Here is a 17,618-nt window from a genome sequence, read left to right on the forward strand (position 1 = left end):
AGAAAGTGCAAATTGGCCGAAAGGGGTATTAGTTTGACAACTTAGGCCAAGTAAAAGCCAAGAAGTGAATTCGTCGCCTCAATTTAACATTACCCAAAATAAATAATTGTACTTAATTATGAGTATAATAATAATGATGATAAAGAAAATTTCGTTGCCTTCCACTACCTTTTGTCGGCAAGTAGCCGCTACCATTTTTTAAAAAGCACGAGCTTTTAGGATTTGCTAATTTAGAGAGAAGAAAATAAAAAATAATAAAGGAAAAAAGAAATCATAATTCTAAAGACCGATAGAGAAAGTCAAAAGGGTTTCATTCAATATTGCATATATACATGTGCAATATTCACCTTTGCACACTATATCTAGCCAACAATTAACATGCACCACCCATTCCTGACTTGGTAAAGTTCCTTATTCTTGAGCCTTTCAATTAGGTTGAAGAGTCATATCTCTCCCTCTCTCTCTCTCTCTCTCTCTCTCTAACTCTATTTTTTGCAAACCCAAAAAAAGAAAGTCATCTCTCTCTCTCAACGCTCCTATTTTCCGTGTTTTGACTTTCTCATTTTGAAAAACTCAATAGTCACTCCTCCACACGCATATATAAGCACGCCTATCTCTCCTTCTACTTCCAAATTCTTCACACCAATTCACACAACTCTCCAAACAAACACAAAAACCAAAACTCCTCAATTGTTTCTCCTCTCATTTCAAGTGCTTTCCTAAACCACTTTTGTTTCATCTCAAACTTGTTTATTACTTAGTTTCTAAAATGGAAGAGATTGATGTTCCACCATATTTTCTCTGCCCCATCTCTCTAGAAATCATGAAAGACCCAGTTATAGTCCCAACGGGCATAACCTACGACCGTGAAAGCATAGAGAAATGGTTGTTTGCAGGGAAAAAGAATACATGTCCAGTCACAAAACAAGAGCTTTCAGCTGATTGTGACTTAACGCCAAACCACACTCTTAGGCGCTTGATCCAATCATGGTGTACCATGAATGCTTCCTATGGAATCGAAAGGATTCCAACACCGAAGCCTCCAATGAACAAGACCCAGATAGCAAAGCTCATCAAAGACGCCAAATCTCCACAGTTGAAGATAAAGTGTTTACAAAAGCTGCGCTCTGTAGCTTCAGAAAGTGAAACCAATAAGCGCGTCATGGAAGCTGCTGGTGCGGTTGAGTTCTTAGCTTCAATTGTTATGACTATCAATACATTGGAACAAGTTTCTGATGATGGGGTTGAAGTCCTTACAAGAGCAATCAGTGAAGCACTAGGTATGCTCTATAATCTCCGAGTCTCTGAAGCTGGGCTTAAGAGTCTTATTGGTAAAAATGGTGAATTTATTGAAACTTTGCTACGGGTCATGCAAAATGGGAACTACGAGTCTCGTGCTTATGCGGTTTTGTTATTGAAATCAATGATTGAAGTGGCTGAACCAATGAGAATTATTTCTCTAAGAACCGAGTTCTTTGTCGAATTAGTCCAAGGCTTGAAAGACCAGATTTCTCAGCAAGCCTCAAAAGCTGTTCTACAATTACTAGTCCAGCTTTGTCCTTGGGGAAGGAATAAAGTGAAAGCAGTTGAAGCCGGAGCTGTTTCGGTTTTGATTGAACGTCTTCTTGATTGTTCAGAGAGAAGGACTTGTGAGATGGTGCTAATGTTGTTGGACATGCTTTGTGGATGTGCCGAGGGACGGGCCGAGTTTTTGAAGCACGGGGCAGGGCTAGCCATTGTGTCTAAGAAGATTCTGAGGGTTTCTCAGATGGCAAGTGATAGGGCTGTGAGAATTCTTTTGTCCATTTCAAAGTTCTCAGCTACACCGATTGTGCTTCAAGAAATGTTGCAGCTTGGCGTTGTGGCAAAGCTGTGTTTGACACTTCAAGTGGATTGTGGAGAAAAGGCTAGGGAAAAAGCTAAGGAGATACTTAAATTGCATGCTAGGGCATGGAAAAGTTGTTCATGCTTACCAAACAATTTGCTTTAGTTCATACCCTTCTTGAGAGGGAGACAGAAAATTGTAACTTTTATGTTTTTAGACTTTTAGTTATTCCCGTCTTTTGTACATAATTGATTGTATGATGAAATGAAACAACTATACATGGGCAAGAATTTGAAGTTAACCAAGTATTTGATGTGAGATTGAATTTCTTTCTATTTTTGGAAATTGAACGATTGCCTTATAGTACTTAATATCCTTGCAACTCACAAGATTTGTCACTTAGGATTAATTGCTTTTTACCTTTTATTTTTCTTTTACTCTTTCTTTCTATGGATTGATTAATTTGGTTCTTCCTAGTAGAAATTGTTTAAAACTTGGAATATCATGGGAAGAACATTCTTAAATGGTCTCATGTTAACGAAAAAGAGCCTTTCTCTTGGAGAAAGCAAAGTATCAGAACATAGATATGTAAGCACTACTACTGAGTCTGATTCTTCTCTATTTTCATTGCTTCTTTTATTCTGGTAGCATTTTATGGTGTATGAATTCAATAGTTCATCGCAATTCCAAAGGATAATTAGAAGGTATGTCATTTTCCCATTTTGCGTAATTTTCATTGCTGCCACCAAATTTGTTATTCATGAAAGCTTTAGGAGAATTTGCTTGCAAATTTGCAATGCATGAGCCCTATTGAGGACAACTGTATTTCAGAAAATTCTTTAGCATCTACATTAGACATGGCAAAACGGGCGGGTCGGATCGGGTTCGGGTTGGATCAATTGAGTTGCAGGTCAAACGGGTTGCAGGTCAAAACAGATAATTTTAAGCGGGTTAAAAACGGGTTTGGATCAAGTGGGTTGCAGGTCGGATCGGGTTGACTCGTATTTTTCACATGAAATTTTTTTTATAAAGAAAACAACATGTATTTGCCATTTGGAAAATCATACAACAAATTACTTGATGTAAAATGCATTACTTTGAATTCACCGCTTATATAAAAAATGAACTCAGTTAAACTTATTAATACTTATTCAATAATTTTAAAATTATACAAATCTCAGCATTGCTAACTAAAACAAAATAACACATAGATAAGTAAAACAAATACACAAGTTTTATTTCTACACAATATCAACATCCCAAAATATAAAACAAAATTACAAATGACTTATTAGATAACTCATTTGACAAAGAATACAAACATATACTTACCATTTGGAAAGTCATGCAACAAATTACTTGATGTAAAATACATTACTTTAAATTCACCACTTATATCAAGAATGAACTCGGTTAAACTTATTAATACTTATTCAATAATTTTAAAATTTTAAAAATCTCAGCATTGCTAACTAAAACAAAATAACACATAGATAAGTAAAACAAATATACAAGTTTTATTTCTACACAATATCAACATCCCAAAATATAAAACAAAATTACAAATAACTTATTGAATAAATCATTTGACAAAGAATAAAAACATATAAGAAATTTATAATCTTAAAAATTAATTTTATAATCTATTATCAATTGTGGTTGACACTCTATTTCAGTTTGAGAATATACATTAAAGTTTGATTGTTTACTTATTTATACATGATCTCTTTTATGAATATCATATCGTTGTTAAGCAACAAACACTCTAAAGAAATATCATAATTTATTTTGAAAAGCCATTTATTTTGAACATAAATTATTAAACAATAGGTTTAAGCATTCATAATTTATGTTAATTTGATACTTTGGCTTCACTATTTTCACACTTATCAATATTTCTCACACATGTCTACAATTTTAAATCTATATTTTTAACTCTACTGTAACCAGATTATCTTGGCATGTACTTTGTTATTTGATATCTAAAAATTTTTACTCATTACAGAATGCTCAACCATTCATCTTTCAATTCATTTGTATGCAGTTATGTATATGTCTCAATTGTTTCCTTAAAGGTCACAACAAACAATTAAACCAATATTGTCTTAATTTTATTATTTTTTTACCAAAAAAAAAAGTTTTAAAAATGGTTCAGGTCGGGTTGACCCGTAAAAATGCGAGTCAAGTCACGGGTCAACCCATTTTTGCTTTGGGTCAAAAAAATTGAGTTTAGGTCGGGTATTTTTCAGGCCAAGTCAGAAAAATTCTAACCTATTTTGCCATGTCTAATCTAGATCTAGGCATTTGTTCTTGGTTCTCTATCCCACGATAAGGTATCTCATATATCAAATATATACATCATTCCTCTCACAACATATGAGTATCTCACACTAAAAGAGATATGCATATATTCAGTGCATGAGTCAATTATTGACGTCCTAGTGCTGCACTGCAATGGCCAACATCAAACCCATGGTTTTGGATCCATATATTCTCGTTCATATAAATGTAATTGAGGACTTGTCCAAGTACTCCAGCACCCCACTAGAGAAAAAATTGAGAATGAGAGCTTTTGAATATTCCCATCAGCCACATTTATTTCTTTTCTGAGGAAGATAAATCAGTCCTGCGTGGCTGCGCCTATTACTGTCACTTACGATAGGTATTGGCTCCTCTGACCATACGTATATTTATGCAGTTTCATATACCTAAAGATAATGTAATCTGTAAAGCTTAATTGTGGTTGAAATATTATTAGTGAAAGACGTGTGTTCAATCTCCACATCACACACGCATGACTCATGGCCTATTTTCATAGAAGACTTTAATTTAAGTTCAGTCTATAATTATCCAGGTTTGAAATTTTCTAATTGATTATAACCTTTAAAAATTCTTATTGAAACAAAGAGCAAATACACAACCGACAACCAAGCTAAAGCTTAAACTTGGGCTTGTGTGAACAAGTAGGGATGAAATTGTAGTTCTTGTCCAGTATAAAAGCATGCTATGACACCCATTTATTGATGATTTCCCTTTATCGTCAAATTAAAGAGGCTTTACCAATTGAGTAACCAAAACTCACTTTTTTCATCGATGAACTGGATTGCATTTTGTTGCCCCCATTGGCCTTAAATTGAATGAGTTTTCCAGCACCTTCCTTAATTAATTTCAAAGGAAGAAACTACATTATCACCATCCCTAATTAATAATTACTACCATCCCCCACATCATGTCCTAGCCATTTGGGTTGGACAAAGTCCTTTTAACAATGTTCACAAATCATGTTTGTTGGTACTTTTGAAACAAAAGAAACTCTCAAAACACCACCTTCTAGTATATGTTATCCTGAACCCAAGCCAATAATTAATATATTGCCCACATAATAGTAAACTAGTGGTCTATGTTATACTAGTCATTTATATGATGGTGACCACGTCTTTTCCTGCCTGTGCAATCCAAGCTATAGTTGTACTGCGTACAAATCAAGGGGCTACTGATGTAATCAAGGTAGGAAATTTAATTTTCACTTCAACAACCACGATGCTAAGCAGCGTACTTGATGAGCAATCTATATGTCAAGTATTAAACTACTAATAAAATAACATTGCATGACTGGGTTGGTGTGTGTATATGTATATATATTGTGAATATTCATGCTAGCTCCTTCAAAGATTGGATTTGATCAAACTTTTGGACCCTGTACTTAAGAGGATTTTTAGTTGTTAATTCGAAGGTGATTTTAGGGAGTGATTTTCTTGGATCATGTGCTTTTTCTGGGATCATGCACTGCACTAAGTTCAATGTTGATAACCCTTCTAAGTTTCTAAGCCAAGTTTGCCAACGTCAACTCAGAGGCGATAATTTAATTTAATCTTTAAACTTTTCTGGTAATGAGGAACCAATAAAAAGAAGAAACAGTAGAATAATTTGAATCTTATGTTTGCACCCTTAAACTTTTCAAGGTTGAATTAATAATATAATGTGGTCTTGACCGCCGGCTACCAAGAACATGTGGTTCATAAAATCTATAAATTTCCTACAGCAAATTACTACTTTGTCTTCACCTTAAATTTATAGGGTTGAGAATGATTCTAACTTGTAACTTTTAAAGTCAAAAAAATATAAAAAATTGCTATTGAGTAAACTTTAAAAGCAGGTCCACAAGTGAACAATCATATTTTTATGGGGGTCAATGTATTTATGAGCCACCAGCAAAATTAAGACAAGAAAAAGACATCCTTACGACCAAGTGCTTTATTCAAATAAGAAAGACGAGTACCACAGAACTAAATGGACTATCGAAGCAAATTAAGACTAAGAAAATTAGGATACCGAACAAAATAAAGAACTCAAAAAACCACTCTCTACCATCAATTTTTAGAGAACATCTTCTGCAAATTGACAAAACAATAGAGTTATCATGCTATGTGTTTAAAAATTTGCTGTGATACAAGTCTATATACACAGGATTGGAGTCTTTTATCCTTTAATTTTCAATTACTGTGTTTTTTTAGGATTCTACTAATTTCTCACCTAAATTTTGTTAGAACAGTTGTAAATACTACTTGTGGACTATTGAGGTAACAAAGTCGACTTATCATAAGCATCTAGCTATAGTAACACTTACAAAAAGTATATACTAACGATTTTAGAGACTGCATGCGTGGGGGTTCTTATATTTCATTGTGCAATACCCTAGTCATGAATTTAGACAACCACCTTTGTGAGATAGGGAAGTTTTAGCACTCCTAAAAATGGGTCTTTGGGTTCTATTATGTTGCTACCAACTTGGCATAATAGAAGGTATGTTGTGGTAGAATTCACAAGTGTATCAACTTTAATAAAAACAAAATTGCTGGTTGAGGGCAATGAATGATGATAGGGGCCAACTTAGTGGGCTATCATCAGTTCAAGGCTGTGTAAATGGACTTGACATGCACATTAATTGTGGTGGACTTGCCTTCATCCTTATGGTGTGTGTGTGTTTCCCTACAAACACAACACCCAAAAGGTGTGGCAAACAACCACTTCAACAGATTTCCCTCCACTTCCTATTAAATCTCACCTCCCATTGTTTATAACAGGTAGGGTTCCTTTGCAGGCTTAGGCTACTTTGTTGAGCCTCTCAATTTTAGATAATCTCTTTGCGAGTCGGATATAATTGTGTGTTGTGAGGCTTGTGACCCATTTGTGGCAGACTTGAGACAGGTGGATTTTCTATTAGACTCCTTTTGATATTATCTTTCTGTTCTGCCATGTTGGACTCCCTTGTCTGCAGTATGACTTGGACTAATTTTCCTAAATTTTGTTGGTTTGTGGGTTTCGGCTTTTAAACTTGGACCTTTTGAGGCCCAAGGAAAAAATGTGGCTTAAGCAGCATGTTTTTCTCAATAAGTTGGAAAATAATTTTAAAAAGCTATGGCTTTGAAAGGCTATAACTTTTTAAGGGAAAATCTTTTTAGATTTCATTTAAGTTTTGAGGTCCATAGTATGGTAAATTATCAAAGATGATTTGATTGTGTAAGTGATAGAGAAAAAATTATGGATCAATGTAAAAGTGATATACAACTACTCACAGTTGACCACATTAGAATTGTGACAATAATTATAACACAAAAATTATGATCATAGAAAAACTAATTTTCCATCTTAGAAAACCCCATTTTACCAAATACTGACTTTTAAATATACCTAACTTGAAAAGAAGCTAATGATAAGAACATGATATACACCCTCCCGATTGTTTATACTTTTAAAGGTTTTAGATATCTTTTTTGGAAACTATTAAATGCCAGATCACTAATACCTCCTCTAATATGGAAAACGCCTTAATTAACACCTCCAAAAATTAGAGAAGCAAGTAGATGAACACCCACTTGATGTACTTCAGTGTGAGAAGGAGAGAGAAAACAATCATAATTAGAGGAGTTCCAAATAAGTGAGGCTCTCTAGCACAAAATTGGACCCATATCAGCTAAAGGTTTAAATTTATTTTATTAAGATGGTGTCTAATATGTTATATCAAGATTTCATGTAAATTCCAGTGTATTTCATGAGTTCAATAACATTGTTGATTCTCCAACAAACAAAAAAAAAGGTTCAATAACATAGTTGAATATGGAATTATGGTGTATTTGCTATCGCAAAATTGGATTTGTATTTTCTTTTCTTTTCTTTTTTTTGGGGTGGGGGTGGGAATAAAAACATTTTACGATTATTATTTCATGGTAATTTCCCCATCCTAATCTATACATAATTATAATCATAGTGAATAAAAACAAGAAAATAGATGAAGAAAATCACATTCCTCTCATGTCCTCTAGAAAGTATCATCCCTTGATAAATCGAATGGGCTCCAATTAGAAATCAAGGAATTTGGATCTAGTGCTTCTGGTCCCAGCAGCTGCGTTTCTTGAAATGCATGATTCACCATCATTTGATGAGAACTTGGCCACAATACTTCTTGGGAGACTATTGCTTCACCTGGCAATGGTGGCAACCCATAATTGCTTGTGTCATGCCTTATAGATTGTTCACTTGATAAATACATCTGGGTGTTAACACAATTTTCCAAAGGCAGCTCAGAAACACTAGCGTGACATCCAAAAAAACCATTTTCTAGTTGAGTACTTGAATTCAAGTTTGTATTTGACACACTTGAAAACTCTGAAGTTGAATTAAAATGATGATCACCTGCAGGCAATTCTGGCAACTCCAAGTCTTTCTTGCAATCAGGCTTTTGATTCAAGAAGTTGGCATAAACAAGTGCAAGGTCGATATGTGAACCATCAGGCATCATTGATGAGCTAGTAGTGGACTCAACCATGGAATTCCCTTTGAATGAATGCCCCATTGGGTCATTTTTGAGATTCCCATAAGCCAAACTTCTTGACTGAACACCATCATTGGATAGCCTTAAGGACTTGCTAGCCCTTCTATTTTTTCGGCAGCCACCACCAACAGGTACATTTCTGAGGGATCCACCTTTAGTCCAATACCTTCTACAGCCTTTGCAAAAGTACCTTGGTTGTGTTAAGCTGTAGTTGTTGTAGTAGCAAAACTTTGTGTTGGAAGAACCACACCGAGGACAGTTTGGTGATACCTCTACGTTTGTTTTCCATCCTCTCTCCATGACCCAATTGCCTCAGATCTAATACACTTCATAGAAAAAGCCTTTTCTTTCACTCTCTGTGTGTGTGTCTCTCTCTCCCTTTGTGGAGCTAGGGGAGAGAAGGATCAGTTGGAGAGGAATGTAATACTGCCAATAGAGTAGTTATATGGGGGTACTAGGAACGTCTATGCAACCCATGCATAAGTGTAAGTATAAAAATCATCTATCTCGATATGTGTGTTTCATTTTATACTCAAATACTTATCACAATTAACTATATAACTCTTTTTTACTCATATAATGACATAATTATTATATGCTTCTAAGATATAATAATGTGGCACTCTACATCAATAAATACGAGTCATTTAATTTAAAGACATGAAATAATTTTATAAATTAATATGAAAATATTAATTCTAATATTAACTGTTTTACACTTATCAATAAATATGACGTAAACTGTATTTCGGAAGTACTTAATAACAATATTAGTTCATGAGTAGGAGGGTTAAAATTTGTCCAACAAGAGAACGAGTGTAGGGGTAAAACTTGTTGGAAAGGGGCACATGAGTGTGCATGTATTGGAGGTCTTCGAAATGCTTATGCACCCCATGGCCATGGCCATGCACATGAGAGATCTGATAGATTTTGCATTAATAGACAAGTTGGGATTTCGTGGTGCCGTTAAGAGCGTACGGCAGGTGGGTATATTTCACAGTCCCCGTAGGCTAATACAAGGTGTCGGTGTTTGCCTTTACGTGGCACGAGCATAATGGTGGGAATGAGGGTTGTATAGGAAGCAAAGGCCTCGATAGCCTCATTTTAAGTTTCTTCCAATAGGAGACATTAATAGAATAAAGTAAACAAACAAAGTACTATTTAGACTAACATTGCTAGCCAGAAATGACCCCCAGCTAGTTCTTCCCTACTCACCCACCAATACCATAATTTTTATGTCTTCTGCTAGAACTTACTCAATGTGACAAGGATTTTTTTTTTTTTTTTTACATTTAAAATAGAACTATTTTTGGTGTAAAATTAAATATGATAAATTTAAAAATGTATTTAGTATCTAGTTTTTTAAAATTTTAAATAATAATAACAAGAGATCATGTACACAATTATATATATATATATATATATATATGTAATCTCAATTGTAAAATAAACTATCTAGTCCTATATTTCACTAGAAAATTGAAATAGAGAGGATTCTATAACATAGCGTTTTTGGATACCGCTTATTTTGTTGAAAATTGAAAACATTGTAGCAAAATAATTTTTAAATGTGTAAATAGTGTCGTGGGACCCATTTTTAATTAAAGTTTTGGTGAAAAAAGATGTTTGTGGGTCTCATGAACAGTACACGGACCTACTAACAATGCCATTCGAGTGAAATGTGTGGACGTTCATAGAGTAGTGGGTCCCGTGCACAGTGCACAGGACCCACTAGCAAGTCTGTGTCCCACGTGAATGCGCTTCTGGTAAAAAAAAAAAAAAAAAAAAAAAAGGAAACATGAAACAAAAAACACACCAATTTCATCCGTATCCAAACAGATACTTATTGGATAGATTTTTTTTTATAAAAAACAAAAATTTTGGTCTTAAGCCCCTGCCTTCTTTATTTCTCTAATATACTCCCCTATGTTTGATTTAATTATAAATGACTCATTGAAAGTCAAAGTGAAAATTTCACTAAAAAAAAGAAAAATAAAATTTAAGGGAATATAAGCTTCTCTTTTTTGTGTGGAAAATATGAAAATACTTCCATGTTTGGGAATATTTCAATTTGTTTTAATAATCTATTTTTGATATTTCAATCATAACATCAATAGAGTTAGGAGTTTTGAATCCTGAATGTTGATTTGAAAAAATACCAAGAGGTACTAATTGAGGTATAAGACTCTTGACCTTTTAATAATCTATTTCGTCATTTTCTATCTTTTAACTAAAAAAAAATCTATTTTGCCATGTTTAATATACCTCTATGAGGTGTCATTGTTTATACTATGGTTAATGACCTAGAAGATAAAACAACAGAAATATTTATTTCTCTTCCATCTATTTTCTCCATTTCCCCTATCAACATCGAGCCCCCTACTCTATTACGTATAACTCCAAAAAACCCCCACCAACAATGGATACTTTTAATTATCATTTTCTGTTAATTTAGGTGGAAATTTTTACAATTAGTTCAAGCTATAGGAAAGTAAAAAAAAAAAAATGCTCAAACTATATGGTAGTACTATTTAGTTCCCTCTTTTCTTTTCTTTGGGAAGAGAGGGGGGGGGGGGGGGGGGGGGGGGGGGGGGGTTGTCTGTTTTAACATCTTAATCGCAGAACGAACGTGTATAGAATTCCTTAGATAAGGAATGTTTCATTGGTTGGTGGATATATATTAATCATATTGTACGTAAGTCACTGAGAATCTCTAGGATCATGGGCTTCTTGGATCATGTAATTTGTATGGGTTTCATTCGTATGCGTTGCTAATACCACGGTTCTATGAGATAGCAAGAATGTCAATCGTGAGGGCAACCAATCCAATCTACATTTGTTAAAACAGCACAAAAGATATTCTCCAATGAAATAATTAAACATGATAAACAACCTAGAGAGAAAGAAGTCTCAGTGGCCAGAAGCAGGAAAAAAAAATAAAAAGGGAAATATATATTATTATCTACCTATATTTTTGTTACTTATGCAAGAGGTTTCAATTTATTGGAAGAACACCACTGCACACCCTTAGTGTCAATGGCAAAGCCAAGGGGGGGCTGTTGGGGGAGGGGGGGTGTCACGACCCAAAACCGATACCCAGATTTGTGACTATGACCGGCATGTTAATATCAAGCTTGAACCTGATATTAACAAGAACCAACTAAATTTTTTAACAAAAGCTTTCCTCTTTCTTTTCATTCTTATCTCTTTAATTTCTTGATATAATTTTTCTCACTTGATATTCAGAGTATCTACACTGTACTCAAGGAATAACAGAATCCACCAGTTATTCAAATTCCACACTTTCACATAATACATCTCTAATTGCACTAAAATATACAACTCCCATCATAATATCCTGAAATACATGCACCATACTACAGAGCTAAACATCAAACTGCCAAAATAGGGCTTATACTTTTAAAACTAAAACCAACTTCTCCCAAATACTTGACTAAGGCCCCCTCTGCTCTAGAATAAAACCCATTGATTAAAAGAGTGGAAGGGGTGAGCTACGCAGCTCAATAAGGATAAGTTACACGAGAATTTAAGAAGGATTCATGTAAATTAAAGTATTTCATTTTATGGATATTTAGATAGAAGAACATCTTTCCTTGCATAGTATTTTATACTATTCTTAATAATAATAATTTATACACTTTTCATAGGATAATAATTGTTCTCCTTTTTCTTATCAGAATAATATTACAAAACCTTTTGAGACTAATTTTCTTTCATTTCTTACAAAGTCACCAAACTTAATATTAACTGTTTAAAATCATATATATTCTTATTATAAAATAATAATTTCCTTCATAGAGCCCATTTGTTTAGGCGTTTAGATTGCTCAAAACGGTAGTTTAGCGAATCACAATTTCGGGCATACGTTTGGTTAGGCGATATCTGCGGGATTGCATTTTCAATTCCGCAGATTTTCGCGATTCCAAAAATGCAATTTTCTAGAGCTTTTTCAGCATTGCGTGATATGGAAGATTGGGTTGCCGCTAATTGTTTTGGCTGAAAACCCAAATTAGCCTCAACTTCAAGATATTATTTATCAAAATACCAGTCTATCCCTTCCCCCCCCCCCCCCCACACGTACACACACACACACACACACACACACATATATATATATATCATCAATCCTTGGTTCTATCCTCATCAGTTTCACGATATTTGCTTCTTTCTTCTCTATTATTGCTCAGTTGCTCTCTCTGATTATCATCGTTGTTCTTCATCACAATTTCTAGGTAAACATTCTCCATTACCCATTTCTGAAATTATTTGTTAGGTTCTAAAAGTTTAGAACAATTGGCAAATCGTGAACACAAACTAGTCTAGATATAGATCCTAGAGTCAATAGGTATTATTAGTCAAAGGTGACACAAGTCAAGATTCAAGAACATACAAGTTGCAGAAAGAAGAATTCAAAATCTACCTGGTTCGACCGATCGAAAGACAGGCTTGACCAATCGAAATACAGGTCTGCACAATTTTAAGTTCGACCCAACAGCAGTTCAAGCCCAAAAATGATTAGGGTTTCAGATCTACTTCTTCTAGTATATAAAGGAAATTCTAAGCATGTTTTTAATAAGGCTTTTCAAAGAGAGAAGAGTATGTCTCTTTTGTATCTAGGATTTTGTACCCAAAAAGCTCTCTCATATCTTCTACCGGTGTTATTTCTTGAAGAATCTCAAGATCCAGTGTTTTAGAAGTTGCTGCCTTCTCTAGTCATCAAATGTGCTAATGATCTAAACCTTCAAGGGTGGTCTTGGAGTCACAAACAAGAGAGTTTGTGTTTTTTATCACAAGTGTGGGTGTTTGTGTTGCAAAGGCCTAATAGAGAAAGAGACCACGGATTCGGAGCTTGCATATGGTCGTATTAGTAAGTTCTACATGTGGTAGCTATATGATGTCGGTAGTCTAAATCTTATTGTAAACTTCGATACTCTATAGTGGATTTACTTTTTACCTTCAGGATAACTAGGTTAAATCCTCCCAGGTTTTTTACCAGTTTGGTTTTCCTGAGTGATCATATCATAGTGTTCTTTATTTTTCGTTGCTTTACATGATATGATTTTATTGTTTTAACCCAGATCTGAATAATAAATCTAAGTATTCACTTGGTTAATTAATTAGGTTAAACAATCTAGTTTACAGGGATCTAAAACCTAACAAGTGATATCAGAGCAGGTTAGCTCTTGATTTAGATTATTATACCTAGAGTTGATCCTTGATCCCTATTATCATGGATAATTTTAAGTGTCTTACTATTTTTTTATTGTGATGTTTTGAATAAAAATGACACTATTGTTTCAGTTGATCTTTTTGAGGCTTGTGAAAGGAATTTGTAGGATTTTAGTCTTTCTCAGAAGATTGGTGTAATCCCTCAAATACAATCTGCTTCTCATGGATTTTCACCTATAAAGCCGAAGACTCGTGCTATATGGGTGAGAAAAGATTCTCTAAGGTGAGTGTTTCTTACTTATTCCTGATTTAATTCTTTCAATTATTTGTGGACATATTTTCTTTCAAGTTTTGGTTGTCTTATTTTCTTAGGTTGTTTTGATTATTCAAAAATCCAAAAACATTGAAATATTTCAAAAAGACAAAAATATTTTATTTTGTGTCTTGTTTTATTTGTTTTGAGGATTACATGAGTTATAATATCTCCCTTGTTGGGAAATTTAGACCCCGGTTGATAGAATTAACAAGTTTTAAACCCAAGTTGTTAATTAGACTTATTATGAATAAAACTTGTTAAAACAAACAAACATCAATATCATGTCAAAATCATGCAGTGGAAAAATAAATAAGACAAGATATGATGACTTAGGAAAATCAATGAAACAAACTAATTTCACAATAAAAAACCTAGGGGGAAACCTTCCCAAAAAGCAATTCACTATAGAAAAGAGAAGTTTCAGATCTAGTACAAAACTTTTGTCCCTAGACTCTACAATCTCCGTAGATGAACTCACAGCAAAAACCTTCTACCGCTTCAGAACATCTGAACTCTTCAATATATGAACGACATCCTTTGATGCACGAATCCCAGTACGTGACTAACCAATTGCGCGGATCCCAGTATGCGACTTAATCACCAACTAGAAAAAGATTGTTGGCTGCAAAGTTCTTCACTTCATCAACAATAAAGATCAAGAAGCACTTGGTTACAAAACCCTAAGACGCAAAGACGCAGTAGCTTCTTTCAAAGAGAATAAGGCATCGATCAGCTTTTTGCATATGTTCTCCTTGTATTATCTTATGTGACGGCCTCTAAAATAAGCTTTATATATGTCTAGGGTTGTGAGAAAAGAAACCCTACACAAATACATAAGCTTAGGCCGAAATTCAGATCTGGAAATTTGAATTCCCGTAACCTCGATAGATACCTCGATCAATCGAGAATCTGTCAAGCTTCATTCATTAAATCTCGATAGATAGTTATTTGTCGAGAAGCTGTCGAGCTATCTATCCACAAGTGTCGAGCTATCTGTCCAACTTTAATGAACAGATTTTCTTCACTTGTTTCTTGGTCCAATCTTCATGGCTTTAATACTAGACTTGAAACACAGTTTCTTGAAGTATTAAACACATCTTAGATCTACCCAAATACAAGTAAAGTGCATTTTGTCAAAGGATTAGCCAATTACATAAAGTAGTGACATATGTTCCTAACAAGTAAATCACATATGTTCTAACATCTCTCTTGATTTAGAACATGCTTGACATTGTGGAGAAACTTAAATAGTATGTGTTATATAAGTGCTAAGCTATTTCTGATTTTGTGTGAGTGTGTACTAATTTGTACATGTATTTAAGGGTTAATTAAGAAATTGATATTTCTTGTTTGTGTACCCTCTATAACTTAGTTAAGCATTGTCATGCATTGCATTTGCATTTTTAATTATTTAGCATAATATGTGATTTTAGTTTTGGTCATAAAATTTTTTTTTAAACCAAAAAGATTTTTATTTCTTTTGTATTACACATCATGAATATGTAATTGAGGTTGGCCTATTATCTTTGCATAACATACTTTTGTACCTTGTTTAGTTTAGATGATCTTATTTTTCTGCACTTTGCTAGTTTAAGTTATGTAGTGCATGTTTGAGTAAGTTGTTTATAGTTTTTGATCACATGATCTTGATTTTGAAGTCACATACTTTTGATTTCAAGAACTAAAAAATCCTAAGAGAAATGCATAAATAACCATCTCACCACTGTTTACTAGCTAATCATAAACACCTTAGTGCATATTATAAGATTTTGTGTTCGAGAAAGTGTAACACATGCACAAAAAGAAAATAAGGTGTAGCCTTAAAATAAAATAGAAAAAAGGGGGAATAAAAAATTTCTGCATTCAATAATGCAAAATAAAAATAAAAAATAAAAAAAATACATGATTGCAAACTTGTTTTCTAGGAGATATGAGAGTTATATGATGTAACTCTTTAGGTGATAGTCACTTTCAAATTTATTTGATGAATAATGTAGAAATTGTGATTGATTACTATCTACATATTACTCCACATGTATTTCATGTTGTTACTAGTTGCACACACTTCACAAGTTATTCTTTACTAAACTTAGTACATGAAATTGTGTGTGAACTAGTGTGGCCATCCAAGACTGTTTTCTATGGAGTTTAATGCAAAATATGGTTAAGGGTTGGCAAAAATTGTGTTTTTGATGATTAAAAATCTTTGTTTTGAAGTTTTGAGTTGAAAACTCATATTTTTGAAAAACATTTAAACTCATTCACATGCATTTCATTCATGAAATTACTTGGGTTGAGTTGTTTCCGCATAATCTTCTGCAGTTTTTCAAAAAATTCAAATTTCTAGAATTTTGATCGATCGAATGTGTTTTTCGACCGATAGAAAATCCCTTGATTTTTAATCATTGCTCTCAACCTGACTCAATTGGTATTCAAGCAATGCACAACTGATCGAAACTAAAAAAATTTCAGTTTCTAAGTTTTTGACCAAAATTTTTTTTCATGCATCATTTATGTTTAGGATTCACATGCATTGCATTGTTCTCTGTATCCATCTTGCAGTTTTGCAGTCATATCTCTCATTATTTTCACACATAACATGCATACACTTTGCTAAATTTGGTACTCAACTTGATTTAAAAATTGATTGATTAATTTTTGAGTTCTGTACATTTTAGTATATATTTTTTATATGTGAACTGAAGAAAATATTTTTTGAGATATGATGATAATAATTGTTCAAATATTTTCTCTACTTGATTTGAGTTCAAACACCATCTGTTTATGGGTTATATAGTGTCAAGTTTGCATTTATTGAAAGAGAGAATATGTTTCTTCATGTTTATCCTCAACTTAGTTTTTAAGTTTGGTTTGTGTGTCTTTATTTTCCCCACCCCCTAAATTTTCCTCTAAACTGTTTTTCCCAAAACTTGTTTTGTTTCTCCTATATTTATAGGGGGAGAAAATTTTTTTTAACTTTTGTTGTTCTTAGAGGGAGTTGTTGCTCTTCATAAGGGGAGTTGCCTCTATTCTCTGTAAAGCTGGATTCATTTGTTTCCTTAATTCTCTATTTTCTCTTAACTTTTGTTGCGTATATTTTCTGTTTACTCTTTATTTGAGTTGTCTTTGTCAATACGTGACAAAAAATGGGAGAAATAGATGAAATTTGGAAAAGGTTTTTAAAATGTTTTGTTTATGGAGAGATGAAATTGTTTTTGAAAGGGGGAGACAATAAAATTTTTTGATGTATCTAACTTACGAGGAGAGTTAGTTTACTTTTGTTTTTATATTGTGTTTCATATTATTGTTTATATGTCTTTCTTTCCACACATGCGGTGATGTGTTCTTTTCACACATGCGGTGATGTGTTCTTTTGAGTTTTTTCAGGAAAGACAGGTACATTTTGATCAAGACCTTCTACCTCTTCTTGCAACTTCTAGGTTAGGAGTCTTAGA

At 33.6% G+C, this 17,618-nt stretch overlaps 2 protein-coding genes across 2 annotated transcripts; one reads left to right on the top strand and one right to left on the bottom strand.

Moving 5' to 3' along the window:
- Positions 1 to 500: 500 nt before the first annotated feature.
- On the top strand, positions 501 to 2,126 carry LOC126692275 (E3 ubiquitin-protein ligase PUB23-like). Its single transcript, XM_050387816.1, has one exon. It carries the CDS (start codon positions 770 to 772, stop codon positions 1,988 to 1,990), a length of 1,221 nt encoding a protein of 406 aa, XP_050243773.1. The 5' UTR covers positions 501 to 769; the 3' UTR covers positions 1,991 to 2,126.
- A 5,896-nt stretch (positions 2,127 to 8,022) lies between these two features.
- LOC126690837 (dof zinc finger protein DOF3.5-like) lies at positions 8,023 to 9,059 on the bottom strand. The gene has a single exon (XM_050385963.1). It carries the CDS (start codon positions 8,955 to 8,957, stop codon positions 8,145 to 8,147), a length of 813 nt encoding a protein of 270 aa, XP_050241920.1. The 5' UTR covers positions 8,958 to 9,059; the 3' UTR covers positions 8,023 to 8,144.
- Between the last annotated feature and the right edge of the window lie 8,559 nt (positions 9,060 to 17,618).

This window comes from Quercus robur, chromosome 7 (genome assembly GCF_932294415.1).
Source record: "Quercus robur chromosome 7, dhQueRobu3.1, whole genome shotgun sequence".
NCBI classification, from domain to species: Eukaryota; Viridiplantae; Streptophyta; class Magnoliopsida; order Fagales; family Fagaceae; genus Quercus; species Quercus robur.